The sequence below is a fragment of the Alosa pseudoharengus genome, unplaced genomic scaffold (assembly GCF_046254945.1).
Source record: "Alosa pseudoharengus isolate Yale_2024_CS ecotype anadromous, Long Island Sound unplaced genomic scaffold, YU_APseudo_1.1 YU_APseudo_1.1_scf_19, whole genome shotgun sequence".
Lineage (NCBI taxonomy): Eukaryota > Metazoa > Chordata > Actinopteri > Clupeiformes > Clupeidae > Alosa > Alosa pseudoharengus.
Genome location: NW_027468657.1, coordinates 27,839,970 through 27,858,227, shown reverse-complemented (window position 1 = coordinate 27,858,227; position 18,258 = coordinate 27,839,970). Strand labels below are relative to the sequence as shown.

Genomic DNA, 18,258 nt, shown 5'->3' with positions numbered 1-18,258 from the left:
TTAAGAATGTCAAGGCAAAGGCTAGAACTGCCTCCGGTAGATAATTATCACATTATATTTTAAAACGATTTTGCGTTGATATACTGAGGGTGCAATTAAGTATCAGTCAATGGCCTCTGTGCCTGGCTGTTCTCCCACTCACTGGCTGTTTTCTCTAGTGAGACCATCTCTATTGATCTGATCTTTAATGCGTAGGCTTGATATGAAATCTCTGCAGCAGAGTATACACATGACCCACACACACACACACACACACACACACACACACACACACACACACACACACACACACACACACACACACACACACACACACACACACACACACACACACACACACACACACACACACACACACACACACACACACACAGGCCACACTTTCTTTCAACCTCCTCTTCTAATTTCCTCTCCATTGTGTGATGGAGCATTACCTAGAGGGGAATGGAGGGATAGGAGACGCAGAAAGAAAGAGAGAGAGAGACAGAGACAGAGAGGGAAAGAGATCCTTCTTTTCTTTTCAGCCGAGGCCATTAGGGAGGAAGGCGTCATAGAAGGCCAAGGAGAGAGAGAGATAGAGAGAGAGATGGAGAGAGAGTGAGAGAGTGAGAGAGATGGAGAGAGAAAGTGAGAGAGAGAGAGAGATGGGGAGAGAAAAGCAAATTAGAGCAAAAGTGAGGAAAAGGGAGATATTCAGTAATGTTTGAGACCACAGAGGTTCAGCTGGAGGCCTCTGGGAAGGTGGGGGGGGGGGGGGGGTAGTGAGTGTGTGGGTGGACGGCATGTCTGTCATTCACGCACACACACACACACACACACACACACACAGCACAACTTCTCTCCACATTGGTCCGCTCACAAGTGCACACAAACCCAGGCGCCCACACATTGACTTACTCCCTCACACACACACACACACACACAGTCTCCCCTGTGAGCTTGTCGGAGACATTCCAATTTCCTGCCTGTCGGAACACATCGCAGACACAGTGAACGGGAAACATGTCTGACATCCCAAAACCATTTAAAGTGTGTGTGTGTGTGTGTGTGTCTGTGTAGGGTGTTGGGTAGAGTAAGGGGAAGTAAAAACATACCTACAATGAATATAAACATGTCAACTACTTTCAATCAGAATGTGCATTTTGATTTGCTTGCCTCTCTGTGTGTGTGTGTGTGTGTGTGTGTAAGTAGACGAGTCTGAGAATACATGTTGCCTTGAGACTAGTCGTCGTGGTAACTAAATGAGACGAGGATATTTCACCGAACCAAGGATCTCATTTAGAGCCGGTCGCCGCGGGCAACCGGGGCCGCCTCCCGCTGCCCATCAATCAAATCCACCCCCCCCACACACACACGCAGACACACACACACCCCTCCATCTCTCCATCACTCCATTTATGTGGCTGAGATCCAGCTGAGAGGAAACCAGGCTGCAATCACACAATCAAAGCTGATGAGACCACATGATGGATACCGGCGCTCTCTTCCTCTGCACACTGCTCTCCTTCTTCCCTTCATCTGTCTCTCTGACAACGCTCTTAATCACACACACACACACACACACACACACATACACCCACACACCTCAGTCTCTCTCTCACACACATACACAAACAGGCCTCAGTTTATATCTCGCTCTCTCTCTCCATCTCTCTCTCTCTCACACACACAGACACCTTGCATTACTCTGATATTTGCTGATTACCCCCTCGAAAATCACCTTTTAGGAATAAAATCATTTATTAATCCGGCAAACGTCTTTTGCCATCACCCTTTCATTTCTTCTCCAATCTCTCTCTCTCTCTCTCTCTCTCTCTCTCTCTAACACACACACACACACACACACACACACACACACACACACACACACACACACACACACACACACACACACACACACACACACACAGTAACTGAGTGCATGCGTTCACTCTTCTCCGTCGGGGTGTGCCTCCTCACCTGACCATGTAGTCGTTGCGCACCAGCAGCAGGTGCTGCATCAGGGACAGGAAGTAGCCCTCGGCCTTGGAGTCCTTCACCGTGTTCAGAAGGATCTGGAACACCTCCGTCGTATCAGTGCACGCCCCAGCGGTTAAGGACAACCACGCCGCAGTACAGACACCCACACATGCAGCTCACCACAACTACATTTCACATTTACAACTGCATTGTATTGTCTATATGGTCTGTATATTGTCTGTACTGCTAGTGTGACATCATTCGTAGGAAGCAAATTCCTTGTGTCTCACCTGGTCAAATAAATCTGTCTCTGATAATAAAATAAGGACGCACATATAGCTTAATGCCATTATATTAGGCCCAGGGGAGCTGCTATCTGAACGGGTGGGTAGTGGGTTCTCCAGCCCTTCTGTCTTGGTGCACAGGGTCGTTGTCCGTCATGTATTTGCCCCAGTTTGTGACCCCTGGTGCTCCTCTGTGACCCCTGGTGCTCCTCTGGAGCTACTCAGCTACTCTGGAGGGCAGTGCGAGCTGCTGGACAGGGGAGGGGGGGGGGGGGGGGGGGCTGATTTACTTGCTGGACTTTGGTGTTTGGAAGAAGTACAGCACGCATTGATTTCAGATGATGGGCTAAGAAGAGGGACCACATTTACATGGCTGCTGGTTTGCGATCGGGGCCCAATCAAGGGCCCAAGGCCATGACATTCAATTTGTCATTTCATCAGAGCAGAGTGTTTTCCGCTGTTCCAATCACACACACTGAGATGAGTTTGGAATTACCATCATAGCGGCTGACTGAAATGCAACCCCCATCACTGACATTTAATGCAAATTGCACTCCCCCTGGTGGCCACAAAGGTGCACAGCATGCACACAGTAAAATCTAACTCTTGAAATTGTTTTGGGAATCTTGAGACATCTGGTGGTGAGAATGTGAAATGCATGGACACATTTTCTCCACTTTTTTACAAAATAAATCCACGTATGCACCATCCCATTCTCCTTAGAAATGCTGTAGGAGCATTTGAATACACTGAGGCCTCTCAGACTAATAACTGTTGTCACAGTGATTGTGCTCAGTAACTCCTCCACCACATGATCAGTATGTGTGTGTGTGTGTGTGTGTGTGTGTGTGTGTGTGTGTGTGTGTGTGTGTGTGTGTGTGTGTGTGTGTGTGTGTGTGTGTGTGTGTGTGTGTGTGATCTGGGTGGAAGGATATTCCATCTCTATGCGGACATCGTCCAGCCGAGCCCTGAAGTCCTCCGAGTCGTCCTCCGCCTGCTCATCAAACACTTGCAACTGCACCTTCAGCTCCTCATTCTCAATGTTCCTCAGTTCCTACACACACAAACATACACACACGTATGAAAACACACAGAACTTTCAAAAGAAACCACACTGAAGTTCAACATCTCCTTTTGGCTAAGTTCATTACATGTGGGATATACTGCATAATACTGATATATAATTAAGAAAGTAGCTGGGCAGCTAGTTCACTAAGCTGTACAAGTCTTAGCCTACTCATAACTATGGGGCCAGACATTTCATTTTCAGCTCAGCCATTTACAAAGTCTTGTGAGGATGGTGAGGACATGTCTTCGTTGTGAGTCGTGGTTTGTCATGGTGTCGGGTGTACAGGGAGACCAGGTCCAAGCCAAGCAAGTACCTGTATGTGTTGGATGCAGTGATATCACCTGTCCAGTGCGACACCTTATCTTCCACATGTGAGGTGGTCGGGACAATAGGTTCTTAATCGCTGAGCTTTGCGCCTGCTGAGACCTGAGCGGTCAGCCTGAGCGTGACGCCAGTGAATGAGCTCCAATTAGCACTTCTCCTTCTCAATGAGCCCACTGACTGGGCTGTGGCACCTGTACGTGTTCACACCCTGTCCTGTGATGCTACGTGGTGTCTGAATAAAGGTGCAGAGGCCTGGTGTTCAGGGGGAGTGGGTGGGTGTGTGGGTGGGAGTGGGTGGGTGTGTGGGTGGGGGTGGGTGGGTCGGTGGGGGTGGCTGTGTGGGTGGGGGTGGTGGGGGTTACTTGGTCTAGATGGATGTGGGTCTGGTTCTGAGGGTTCTGTAAGGGACTGGGTCTGGATGTGAGGGTTCTGTAAGGGACTGGGTCTGGTTCTGAGGGTTCTGTGTAGGACTGGTTCTGGTTCTTAGGGCTCTGTAAGGGACACCGTCTGGTTCTAAGGGATCTGTGTGGGACTGGGTCTGGTTCTAAGGGTTCTGTGTGGGACTGGGTCTGGTTCTAAGGGTTCTGTGTGGGACTGGGTCTGGGTGTGAAAAGGGGACTCACATTGAGCAGGTCGCGCAGCCCGAGCCTCATGAGCTCTGAGCGGATGTGGATCCTGAAGTCCAGCTCCTCGCCGCGGGAGATCAGGGCGTTGACCAGCTGCATACACACAGCCTAGAGTGGACACACACATGCACAACACTATTACACAATCCCTCTCAATCAGACAACAGATATGACATTGGCATGGCAATATTACTACGTATCATGATCAAATGGAAATATATGAGTGTGTGGGTAATTTGACTGAATGAGGGTGCTTGTGACAGTAAGTGTGTGTGTGTGTGTGTGTGTGAATGAGTGAGTGGGTGTGTTTGTACCTTGAGTGCAATGTTGTTTTTGCGCATGCCTGTCAGTAGATATTCAAACCGCTCAATGTCCCGTTCTTCCGCTATCTCTGTTAGGGACTCCAAAACTCTCTCATGCCTAAACACACACACACACACACACACACACACACACACACACACACACACACACAAAATATCATCAGTCACAACAAAGTGAAAGTGACTCATTCCATTCCAAAAAGATTGGGGTGGGGGACAAACATTCAAAGTGGTTCTGATTGCCTCGTGGGCGTAGTCATTTTCAGCAGCAATCGTGCATCCCATCCACACATTGGGATTTGCACTCGGAAAACAAACTGCTGCAAACACAACTAGGGATATTACCAGCACTTACTCACACCTAACTCTTCACACACTCTCACGATCACAACACATGACCTCACTCATAAACACAGAAACACAGTGCAGACACTTGGCTGAGGGTGAGACCTGGGAAAGTTTTGATGTCAGCAGGAAATGACTGAGTTCTCAGTTGCCACAGAAACAGGTGGAGATAATATCTGCTGAAATATGCTTTTAGGGGCATGTCAGCAGACTCACACACACACACGCACAGACACACACACACACACACACACTTACAGGTTATCGGGGTGGTCCAGGATGCAGATGGCGGACAGGATCTTGATAGCGTCCACCATCATGTGTGGCACCTTGGGGGTCATGGCTCTCACCAGGAGAGGAATGCCCTCGGCCGACACCAACATGGCTTTCAGACCATACTGAGAGAAGCAGAGGGACAGAGCAGGACATTTAATCACAATCATCACATGATAATGTTATAGTGTCATTATAACATTGAACTACAGTATATTAAGAAGCATTATTATCATCACATGATAATGATAATCATCACATGATAATGTTATAGTGTCATTATAACATTGAACTACAGTATATTAAGAAGCATTATTATCATCACATGATAATGTTATAGTGTCATTATAACATTGAACTACAGTATATTAAGAAGCATTATTATCATCACATGATAATGTTATAGTGTCATTATAACATTGAACTACAGTATATTAAGAAGCATTATTATCATCACATGATAATGATATAACCATGTGTGTATATTGATGTCTACAAGTAATCATCTGTTTTTATCAGTAATATTTTTTCCTTTTTTCCTTAGAGAGAGAGAGGGAGAGAGCGAGAGAGGGAGAGGGAGAGAGAGAGAGAGAGAGAGGGATGAGATGAGATGAGATGTAGGTGCTCCTGCTGGTGTTGTTGAGAGAGTAGTCCGGCGTCAGGAGGCTATCTCACCTTGTTGTTCATGAACGCTTTGATGCAGCGGATGATCTCATGCTGACACTTGACCTCCATGCTCCTCGGGTCCATGTTCCTGAGAGGGGCACAAGAGGACGACTGAGGGCGGCTGACTGGTGCACATATCAGTGGAAATGTGGTGTACATTTGAGTGTGAGTGTGTGTGTGTGTGTGTGTGTGTGTGTGTGTGTGTGTGTGTGAGAGAGAGAGAGAGAAAAAGGGACTCCAGGGAGCTTACGGTTCCTCTTCTTGGAGTTTCTTCAGGATGTTGAGCAGCAAAGCTAAGCCTTCATCCCCAAACTGCTGCACCCAACTACGGGAGAGGAAACAACAAATTATCAACATTTCAACGCGTGACTACTTTGCATTATTTTCCATTACTAGTGTGTTTGAGTGTGTGTGTGTGTGTGTGTGTGTGTTACCTGTTTGTGTGTGTGTGTGTTACCTGACTGGGTTATTGTTGAGAGAAACCCTCAGAGACTCCAGGACGCTGAGCAGCTGTGTGTCTCGGGGTTCACTCTTCAGCTCCTGAATATAAATCAGCGCAGACTTGGAGCTCTCTTTCTGGTTTTGACTCTGTGTACACACACACGTACACACACACACACACACACACACACACACACACACACACACACAGTAAAAAGTGATTGATTAAAGTTAATGTAGTCAGAAAGGTCACATAAAAAATAATTACAAAAATTATAATTGAATGAAAATGTAGACTTTATCAATTCCATTGTGAGCAACACTTTTAGGAGGCTTGAGGCAGGCTTCACTGCCTTTAGCAATCCATCTCTAAGAAAACAATTAAGTAGGTCTCTCATATTATAGTCTAACTTGGCAGAAGACAGCAAGTAATAACTGCTTGCAGAAGTTTACAGATATGACAGATATTAGATGCAATGATTTAATATAGATTACCATCATGAATCCACAGAAGCTGGCAAGGGATCCCAATTTAATAGCAATGCTACTAAAACTGCGTTTATCTTTCTGAAAGAAGTCTGTTGTACATCGCCTGGTGTTGTGAGTGATATCACAGGTGTTTGCAGCTTGCTCTGCATTAGAGTGACTGTGGCATGATCACAGATAGGAGTTCACTATGATGGGTTATATAATGATGGAAGGCGCCTACAGCTGTCAATCAACCAGTACATATGTGTGTGTTATGTTGACAGATGAGTGTGTCTTATGTGTTTTATGATGGCAGCTTTTTACAGCTTTAAAGGCTGTGGTCTTTTTTTGAGTGTGTGTGTGTGTGTGTGTGTGTTATATTGACGGGCACTTACAGCCTTGGAGAGGTGTGTGTGTGTGTGTGTGTGTGTGTGTGTGTGTGTGTGTGTGTGTGTGTGTGTGTGTGTGTGTGTGTGTGTGTGTATGTGTGTGTGTGTTATATTGACAGGCGCTTACAGCCTTGGAGGTGTGCAGGTACTGAGACACCATCTCCCTCTTGATGCTGATGTCCTTCTCCCGCAAGGGCCGCTGTTTCTCCTCATTCAGATTCATGTCCACCTAGCGCCCAGAGACAGACAGAGAGAGAGAGAGAGACGGAGAGAGAGGAGGCACACAAATGAAGGGAGGGAGGGGAGGGAATCAGGGGTGGAAAAAAGGAGAGAGAGAGAGAGAGAAAGAGGTAGAGAGGAAACGATTTTTGAAATAAGCGTCCAATATATCTTTCAGCAATCACGCCATCATCCCCGCCATAAAAACACTCAAACACTCTCACTCACCCTGACAGAATCATCAGCAGCTGCGACAAAAACAACATTAAATCATCACACTCACTCGCTCTCTCCCTCCCTCCCTACTCACACTCTCTCTTCTCACACACACAAACACACACACACACCATTAAGTTGTCTCCACCGTCATTCCTATAACCCAAACACATATTCATCATGAGAGCAAGAATGGTGAGAATCACACACACACACACACGCCAGGGGCCATAACAATGGTCATCATAACATGCTATCCATCTTATTAGGAAGATTAGAGGGGTTCAAAATAAACTGTGAAGTCACACACACACACACACACACATACACACACACACACACAACACACACAAACAACACACACAAACAACACACACAAACAACACACACACACGCACGCAATTAAGTTGGCCATCATAATCATAATCACTGCCAGTCCAGACGTATATCAATTCATCACAGGATGAAGTTGTAGTGCTTTTTGGCCCATTAACGATTATACAGTTTAATTTGGTCATAATCCTACATCTGTCATACTAATTAGCCAAATGAACACACACGTCCAGATGCTGATGAAGACCACCTCGAACACCACACTCTTCACTGTCTCATGTGCAAAAACATTTCACACACCATTATACACACATGCCGTGATTAGCTGCTCTCTGTCACTCTCTTTCTCTTTCATGAACACAAACACTCAAAACACCTCTTATTCTTTTCAGTGTTTCTGCACACAAAACAGAATTGATTAAAAACATACCTCTCTCCCCTCATACACACACACACATACATACACACACACACACACACACACACACACACACACACACACACACACACACACAAACACAAACACACACAAACACACACACATTCTCTTTCTGTCTCGCTAACCACCTCCTATTCTTTTCAGTGTTTGTGCACACAAACAGAATGATTAAAATAATCCCATCATCAACCTCTCTTTCCCCCTCACACACTGCTACAGCTAGTGTAGTGTAGTGTAGTGTAGTGTAGTGTAGTGTAGTGTAGTGTAGTGTAGTGTAGTGTGTTTGGGGTGTCCTGCTGTTCTGCTCTCCTTTGTGTCTAGGCCCCGCCTACTCCTGATTGCCTGGAAGTGGGGCTTCCTAATTGACCTGTCGCTAAGCGCCACCCTTAGAACGCTGATGAGCCAATGACAGTCCAGCCTCAATGGGACTCGGACATCAGCTCGGACAACTCCATAGGAAACAACAGGGAGCAGGCATAAAATGACAAATGAATGGTTATTTATGGAGTTTATTAACTCAAAAAACCCCGACGGATAACCATAGTCAAACGTTTTGCATGGGGGACGTGTAATACTGATAGCTGGTACCCCGAGAGGCTAGAAAACAGGGTATATTTTCATCAGCAGTAGCCTACAGGACGTCTCTCGCGATTGCAACAGCTCGACGTAATGTAGGCTACAAAGCCAACAACGTGGGCACAGGTTCCCTGTTAAATCCCAAGATGAAAATGCTCATTAACCAACTACTATATTCTTACTACATCAAATATTAACGTAACCTAACATATCTTAGTATCAATCTTCCACTAGCTAGCTAGCTAGCATTAACGTCAGTGGTTTTTGCACGGTGATTTGCACGGCTACTCGCCACAACTGCTTGTCACCTTGTATGTATTCTAAAGTTTTGAATACACCCCTCCATAGCATAATTAAGTCTCTTTTGATAGCTTCTGGAGAAAAGTAAATCCTCTTATCGATCAAAACGTCCTCAAAGCCTGCTTTCATATACTGTCAGCTGCCATTGTCCACAATGTATTTCTAATCAATCAACAATGGGGGGCGGGGCTTAGCGACAGGTCAATTGGGCGTACCAAGTTAGAGTACCAAAGTCTGACGTAGCGTTTCCATGACGGCAGAATCACTGGATCTAAACAAACTTTCGAAGTGGCTTAAATAGCATTGAATGTAGACATTTGGCATCATTTCTAGCTAATAAATTGTTTTAAATGTAGGCTATAGTCATTTAAACGTGCTTTACCTGCTAGGCAGCAGCTTACCCACATAACACGGATTTCCTGGCAGGTGTAATATAAAGAAACAAAATTCCAGTGGATATTTCATGTCTTCTCAAAGGATGTTAAAAGTGACGTTTTTTGCTTAAAAAATAAAGCCAAAATACGTCTGTGAATTTAAGGATTTTAACCGCATGCTGTGAAGTTACATGCAGATCTCTTTTACGGGGGAAACCCATGCTAAAATAAAACTCTGTAGTCACGAATTTGATCGTGTTGGTATGAATACATGTTGTAGTATGGGAGTCCTACAGTGTAAAAAAATACACTAACATCTTAGAAACGTTGTAAAATTATTGAAATAGATTAAGAAAGCCATCGCTAATGGTGATTTCAATGGTTAGATTGATTTGTTTAGATCCAGTGAAATTGCTGCCTTGGCAACGCTACGTCATGGCTTCGGTACTCTATTGGGCAACCTTTAAAAACCCTCAGCTGGCATGCCAAGCAGCAGATTGGTGGTCATTGGGTCTTGTGACTTCTAATCAGTATCTGTGTTGTGTGTTGACTGTGCATACCTGTGTGTGTGTTGTGTTGACTGTGCATACCTGTGTGTGTTGTGTGTTGACTGTGCATACCTGTGTGTGTGTGTGTGTTGTGTTGACTGTGCATACCTGTGTGTGTGTGTGTGTTGTGTTGACTGTGCATACCTGTGTGTGTGTGTGTGTGTTGTGTTGACTGTGCATACCTGTGTGTGTGTGTGTGTTGTGTTGACTGTGCATACCTGTGTGTGTGTGTGTTGTGTTGACTGTGCATACCTGTGTGTGTGTGTGTTGTGTTGACTGTGCATACCTGTGTGTGTTTTGTGTTGACTGTGCATACCTGTGTGTGTTTTGTGTTGACTGTGCATACCTGTGTGTGTGTGTGTTGTGTTGACTGTGCATACCGGTGTGTGTTTTGTGTTGACTGTGCATACCTGTGTGTGTGTGTTGTGTTGACTGTGCATACCTGTGTGTGTGTGTTTTGTGTTGACTGTGCATACCTGTGTGTGTGTGTTGTGTTGACTGTGCATACCTGTGTGTGGAGTTGCAGGCTACTAGCCGGCATGCGCCAGAGTTTGTGTGGGTGTTTGTGGGTGTTTGTTGCTGCGGGGTTTCAACGCCTCCCGGAGCTTTTATTTTGAAGCCTAATAAAGCTCCAGGTCACTCGGCTATTTCCTGGTTTCGGTGTTTACCTTTGTGTTTAGTTAAGAGTTGATGGGTTATGTCGTATGTCTAGGTTTTAACTGCGGCAGACATAACACACAGACTCACAAACACACCCTGTCTCTCTCTCACTCTCTCACACACACACACACACACACACACACACACACACTCACCAGCATCTTCTCGAACAGGTCCAGCACGTACTCGTCTGGGTGCTCGTGCAGCATGGCGGCGCCGGCGGGCACCTCGTACTGGGCGGCGGTCGAGTGCCTCTGGCCCGGGTGGTGACTCGGCTTCTCCTTCTCCTTCTTCTGGCGCATGCTGGTGAAGCGCTCCAGCTGCCAGGGGGGAGGTCAAAGGGCATAGGTCATAGGTCAGAGGTCAGAGGTCAGAGGTCAGAGGTACACACGCCAGCAGCACCCACACCAACAGGTCAGTGAATGGGGGCGATGGTGAGGTGGGCTCGGACCCAGCAGTGACAAACACAGGAAATGCCCTCAGGGTGGACTCTAGTTTGGGTTTCCTTCAGCCTGAAGTCATTTCCACTTCTGTCACCACATCAAACAGTGGTTAATAGACCTCTGCATCTTTGCTAGCCAAATCACCTTCATAATGGAATGCTCCAACTCTCTGGTTATTAGGTCCTGGATCCTGTCTTTTTTGGATGTCATATATATGGAGCTTTCAACAGCTCAAATTAATGGTGCTTAAGAGAAAACATTAAATGCTTTAGGGCAGTATTAGGGAATCCTTGTAAGACATGCTAAGCTTAAGGCCCTAGCGCTCCCACTTTAGTCTGTCGTTTTGTCCCCTCTATATTGTCTAGATTACCCTCTGACACACACACAGCAGGCAATACTTCTTCTCCTTGGTGGAGAATGGCTGATCACTAGAGCATTATTCCACTTCAGAAACTGAAGCTCAGAACTACCATAATGCTCAAATTAGTTTTGAAATTAGACCAATCTAATTTCAAAAGCGCAGCATTTTACTTCTAGGTTACTAGCCTCTACTAGGACTTACTGAACTCAGATAGGTGGGTTTGTTTAGACTGGCAGTCCATTTCAGTGGCATGTACAAAGATCCCGAGGTCTGTGAGCAGGCCATGTAAGTAAAGTGCAAACGGTCAGAACACTCTCAAGGCACGGTGTGACCACAATGTCTAGTGCCGCTGCGGACGGTTGGTAAACAAAGTAAACAACAGAAAGCAAATGGGAGCCGAAGCAGGTTGGGGGGGGGGGGGGGGGGGGACAGGAACACTGTGACGGTCAGCGGCAGTGTCACAGACACAGCTCCTTCCCCCGTGGTGGCCACTAGGGGGTGCCAAAGCTCTTCCAAAAAAGCTTTAGGCAAAATCAACACAAACCTTCTGCATATCAGGCTCCAACCTTTTACCCAGAGACCTAGTCGACTGAGCTGCATGGTGGTCTGAGCGCCCAGGACATCAAGCAGGCCCGGTTACTGTTCGAGTGCAAACAAACACAGTGCAGCTGAGCTGGAGCCTGATGCGTTGTGCGCAGCGTAGCGTGATGGGTACGTTGGCAGTCGTAAGTGAGTGTGTGAGTGAGTGTGTGAGGGGTTAAGTAAGTGAGAGTGCAGAGTGCTGAGGTTAGCTGTACTGTGATGTGGACACACAACACACGCTTGTGGGGGGGGGGGGGGGTTAGCCAAACAAGCAAAAACTCGGGCAACACACTAGATCATGCACATAGACACGGACAGCTACAGACTACACACATCAACCTACCTCATCAGGAATCAGCCTTTTAAGTTTCTGTTTAGAGAAGACGGGTGGAGGGAATTAGGAGGAAAAGAGGGAGGAGACAGACAGATAGACAGACGGGCAGACAGAGGAATTAAGATGACAGATCACCATAACAACCAATCAACAGAGAATTATAGGCCTAACATTTATACTACAAACAGTTCTCAATCAGTTATATTTGATCAGGATTCAGGATAGGACAGAGAATCATAGGCGTAACATTTATACAACAGACATTCCTGAGACATCAGTTATATTTGATTGGGATTAAGGATAGGACAGAGGAACCGTTTCCAACACAACATTTCAGTGTATTATAACAGATTAAAGTGACACAAGCTATATTAAAAGTTCTAACACGTCAATTATTATGAAATTGATTTAGTAGAGGACAAGGGAACTCTGTTTTCAACAACTAGGCATTATTTTGGTTTTTTGGTTTTGGGAGACTTTTACTAGCCTAACACTAGTAGTATTAGTCCTAAAACTGAAAAGTAACACTCTCATATTTAGTAACATTGTAGTGCTTTCAAATAAAAGAGGAAAAACAACCAACTGCAGGTACACACAAGTCAGCATCAAATGGTATGTGCCTCAAACAGCCACAAGGTGGCACCCAACACCAGCAAATCCCACTCAGCCTCACATTTTTTCATTTGTTTGTCTTGACAAAGAGGAAGTAAAGTCACTCAGCAGGGCGTCACTTGTGAGTGTTTGTGTGTGTGTGTTTATGTGTGAGTCAGTCTCTGTATGTGTGTGTGTGTGTGTGTGTGTGTGTGTGTGTGTGTGTGTAAGGGTTCATGTCAGTGTGATGGAAGTGGAATAAAAAAGCTTTGAAGGGTACAATGTGAGTAAGCATGTGAATGTGAGAGAAAGTAGGCTGTGTGTATCGAAGAGAGAGATGAGAGAGAGAGGGAGAGAGAGAGAGAGAAAGAGGAAGCAAGACTTCAGTACACATGTGTTTATGTATGTGTACACCTGTTAAAATTCTGCCAACTGGTCCAAGGCCATGAGAGAAGCAGGATAAGCGCAGCCGAGCCCTTTGACCTGCTGTTCTTACTACAGATAAAGGGTTCTGTACCTGTAGGTTCCAACAGCAAGAGCATACAATAATGAACATCTTCAGACAATAATGTAAAGCACACACACACACACACACTGTAAATACCACAGCGAAAACATGTGTTACCTCAACACACACAGTGTACAATCCCCCTTTGCCAGAACATACTCCAAAAAACACCTAGTAGTACCTGAACCATTCCAAACGCACATAAACTCTAATATCACTCATATCACTCATATCATATTGGCCTTGATCAGCCAGACTTGACAAACATCAGACATAAATACCATCAGTTTCACTTTCAAATGGCAGCACTGGGGCAAAGGCTGCAGACAGATCAGCATTTCTCTCTTACTGCTGACGACTGCTGCAGGAAGAAGGAATCCTTCAGCACAGCCCCCGAGGACACCCAGGCCCAAATTACAGGTTGGGGCCCCAGAACACCAGCACTGTGTCTCTCTCTCTCTCTCTCTCTCTCTCTCTCTAAAGAGGTGAGCATAAACTACCTTAGGAACATACCCTACTCCCCCCACACTTCAGCTTATGCAAGGATGTAACTGGCTCCAATGCAGGCCTTTATGTAATACATACATTCCACACACACACACACACACACAAGAGCGTGGACACACAAACAACATTATGCTCCTTTCTCCAAGCCGTCAGCCTGAAATTGCACACCATTCTTTACTCCTCCATCTGTCCCCTTCATCCATCCATCCATCTCCCCCTCTGATATCACCCCCCCCCCCCCATCCTTCCTCCTGAAGTTAGAGCTCTGTGTCTCTCCCCAAATATCTGCCCGCTGAGTGAGTTGAGGTTATCAGAGCTCTCTCTCTCTCTCTCACCCACACACACACACAAATAAAGTCAAACCAGTCAGAAAACGTCAAAAACTTCAAAGTACTAATTGGGCTAACATTAGAAAAGAACGCAAGATGCCAAACATACAGTACTCATCCAACAACACACACACACACACCTCTGCCTATCCCTGGGTGTTCTATTTGGGTGCTGCTTCCCTGGTGTGGGAGGCTTGGCATGGCAATGGTGTTGTAAAGCAGGCTGCTCTTCTAACAGCATTAGAGGACAGTCCACAGAGAGCCTGAGACACACAGTCACACTGTCTCTACATCAGCTGCAGCCAGCACTTATCTGTTCCACCACAGCAGCACAGCCAAAGATCCGTTATGGCTCTGTGTGTGTGTGTGTGTGTGTGTGTGTGTGTGTGTGTGTGTGTGTGTGTGTGTGTGAGAGAGAGAGTGTGTGTGTCTGCGTGGGAGAGTGCATACGGGTGCAGTAGGAAATGTAAAGCTTCTGAGACTAATACTGTATCCATACGTGTCTGAATATGTCTAAACGTGTCATATATATATTATTAGACACTTATATATATATGCGTATGTCTCACACCTTAAAAGGGGAATTTGGCATGTTTCAACTTAGGTCTTATCTCTAGATGTTTTTAGGAACAAACTTTCAGAAGGGACAAAAACAATGAATCGGTGCAGTACTGAGATAGCACGTTAACAATGGGAATAGCTATACGGCCATCATGTGGGGCGTGTCAAGACAAAGGTAGGCTACAAACACAGCTTCTCTACATTGGTTGAGGATGTATCAGACACAGTGCTATCTTCATAGAGATCTGGTCCATACTGGTCATATTGTAGGTTCTACATGCACACTAAATAGGTACACACTATACACAACTCTACAATTTCCAGGCTAGGGTCTCTATGATGGCAACACAAGTGTTTCCCATACATTGACTTATTTGTGGCGGCCCACCACAATATCAACATTGACCACCACACAATGAAATTGTGCTTAAATCTGGTTAGAATCATAAATCATAACCGCGCTGCACTACTTTGTTAAAAACTGTTGCATTCGGGTTATTCTGCAAACCTACCACCACAAATAGAATTCCATTCTGTGGGAAACACTGCGCGCACACACACACACACATACACAAGTAAACCCTTACACACCTGAGTGGTCAATTCCCTTCCTTCTTGCACCACTCCTCAAGCGAATCCTTCTGCTTAATAGCCTCACACACACAATAAAGAGTCACGGTTCCCTAACCATAACATACAACTCAGCAGATCCTCTCCCCATTAGCTCCTCTCTCTTTCTCACACACACACACACACACACACACACACACACACACACACACACACACACACACACACACACACACACACACACACACACACACACACACACACACACACAAACACAAACACAAACACAAACACAAACACACACACACTGAATGACCCCTCAGTCCCCGAGGAGAGGAGAGAGTAAACTCAGGTTCACAGGGCAGAAATAACTAGAGAAGGAATGCACTCTAGGGGCAGAACAACATGTGGCTGGATGCACGGATAAGGCCCGTGGCAGACGCAATCTACACTCATGAGATGTGTGTGTGAGAGTGTGTGTGTGTACGTGTGTGTGTCTTAGGCGTACACAATAAACCAGGAAGAGGCAAGAAGGGGAACTAGGTGTTTATTAGGAGTCCAAGAACTTTCAGTTCTCTCTATCATGAGTTTAGAGGGTGGCAATAAACACTAGCATGATTCAGTTTCCTCATCAGCATTCATGAGTCTCCATTCAGAAAGATCACAGTTTCATTTTGTGATCTCACAATACTCTAGGCCTGCTACTGTCTTTTTTTTCCTCATCATTAAATCACTGAACATTAACGTTAATGTTTCATTTAAAAGATGAACCTTTAAAAATTCAAAATTCCAAATTTAGCATGACTATGTGACTAATGTGACCAGTCTGCATCCAGGAAGTATTCAGGCTCATCCAAATGAACTTGGACCAGCTGGTCTAAAGGGCCTGATGACTGCATTGTTCTGCTATGAGAAAAGGTAGTGTGTCATTGACCTTTGTAATTGTCATTATCTTGATTGTCCAAGTTTTCCTTATCAAGTGCACAGGAATCTGGTTCAGCAAACAGGCGCTGCAGCTGACACATTCCACAATCCCCACCCATGAGGGCCAGAGAGATATGGCGCTCTCGCACTAAAACACACACACATGCCTTGTTTGTCCTTAGCCGTAAAGCCCACGTGGGGAAATTAATTCGACACACAAACACTCATAGCACGCACAGACTAACACACACACACACACACACGCAGGAACCCCACCCAACATGCGACAGAAAGCAATTGTTTGGCCAGCCGATCGCTATCGCCCTCCAGGAGGACACACTGAGCACCCAGAGCTTCTGCTGCTCCTGCGTTTTAAGGCACAGAGTGGCGAAGTCCCGGCCCTTCCGTTTGCCTCCATGGGACCTATCTTTCAAAAAACTTAAAAAAAAGAAATTATTTTCTGGTCCCGGTTGACTTGTGCCTTGAATTACCCATATGATGTTTGTCAATTTTAAAGACAATTTTTCATGTAAAGACATTTGCAGTTTGTTTCATAACTATTGAATTACAACATTGTGAAAGATCGTAATTCCAACGACTACAAACCCATCAGTCGCGCTAGTGACGTTAGCTCATTCACAGCCACACTAGATTGTACAAGCATACCAGCAACAGGTCTTAATTGGGCTTTCCTTGCCGGAGAAAATACCATGAGTCAGAGGATTAAACACATCAGGTAAGTTGTATTCGTCCATAGACCGTACATTACATACTGTTAAGTGACATAGCAGGCAGCAAGATGCAACCGTTAACCCTTAGAACCCTAAGCTGTTTTTAGGGCATTTTCACTACCTTTATTCATAAGGATTTATTCTGGTCATTGTAAGTGCTACACACACATATTATATATTGTTTTTTTCAGCAGAGTCTAGGCTATCCAGATCTGCCATCATTTCATGTATTAGTACTAGCAATTCTTATATTTCGACATGTATCTCACCACAGCAAGCTCATATCTCTACATGCATTTAATGTGTGTGTAGGGCAGACTGTCCTGAATTGGGCAATATAATTGCCATGTTGGAGGGATACTCTGGGGCTAAGCAATTTACAGAAATATGTGGTGTGTGATTTACGGAAATAAATGGCATTTTTTATTTAGTGATGAAAAATGACCTTTTCTGGCTCCATATCTGTGACACGAACTGATCTGACCTGACTTGACCCGAGGTTGCGTGTTACCCTGCTTGCATATGGGGTAATGATTCTAAACTTTTTACTAGATTGCCATGAACAAAGTCAAAAAGGCAAAAAAGGTGTTTCTTTGTTGAAGAAATTGGGATGCAATGTGAGCCTTGAATTGGATGCCATGCAGGAATTTACTAGGATCTCAAAACCGGATTATGAACATGCTTTGCCATAGAGAAACACACGATAGCGTTGGATTATAAACATGCTTTGCCACAAGAACAGACAAAAACGTGGGGTCCAGCTATATGAAGTTATTATTTTGCTGTCACTTCGTCTGTTTTTATAAGCCAGAAAGATCGATAACCACGGGTTCGCGAGTAATTCAAACGAGAATAATGGGTGCGCAGGTGAACGCAGAGAAGTATAGACTGTAAATATGATGCAATTTGATTTAATTTCATGATTTTTTTTTATTTTCATACTTGATCGTACTCTCTTTGGAAAGCCACACTTCTGCTCTGTCAC

At 45.2% G+C, this 18,258-nt stretch overlaps 1 protein-coding gene across 1 annotated transcript in view; it reads right to left on the bottom strand.

Annotated features, from left to right (window-relative positions):
- LOC143132909 (protein diaphanous homolog 1-like) overlaps window positions 1-18,258 on the bottom strand; it is a 100,550-nt gene that overhangs the window by 61,874 nt on the left and 20,418 nt on the right. The window contains exons 2-12 of the mRNA XM_076292733.1: window positions 12,562-12,588; window positions 10,988-11,152; window positions 7,295-7,396; window positions 6,327-6,457; window positions 6,120-6,194; window positions 5,879-5,957; window positions 5,189-5,328; window positions 4,577-4,682; window positions 4,260-4,370; window positions 3,179-3,297; window positions 1,960-2,076 (exon numbers count right to left, since the gene is read on the bottom strand). Of these exons, the coding sequence (XP_076148848.1) occupies window positions 1,960-2,076; window positions 3,179-3,297; window positions 4,260-4,370; window positions 4,577-4,682; window positions 5,189-5,328; window positions 5,879-5,957; window positions 6,120-6,194; window positions 6,327-6,457; window positions 7,295-7,396; window positions 10,988-11,152; window positions 12,562-12,588 (1,172 nt within the window). The remainder of the gene's footprint in view (window positions 1-1,959; window positions 2,077-3,178; window positions 3,298-4,259; window positions 4,371-4,576; window positions 4,683-5,188; window positions 5,329-5,878; window positions 5,958-6,119; window positions 6,195-6,326; window positions 6,458-7,294; window positions 7,397-10,987; window positions 11,153-12,561; window positions 12,589-18,258) is intronic.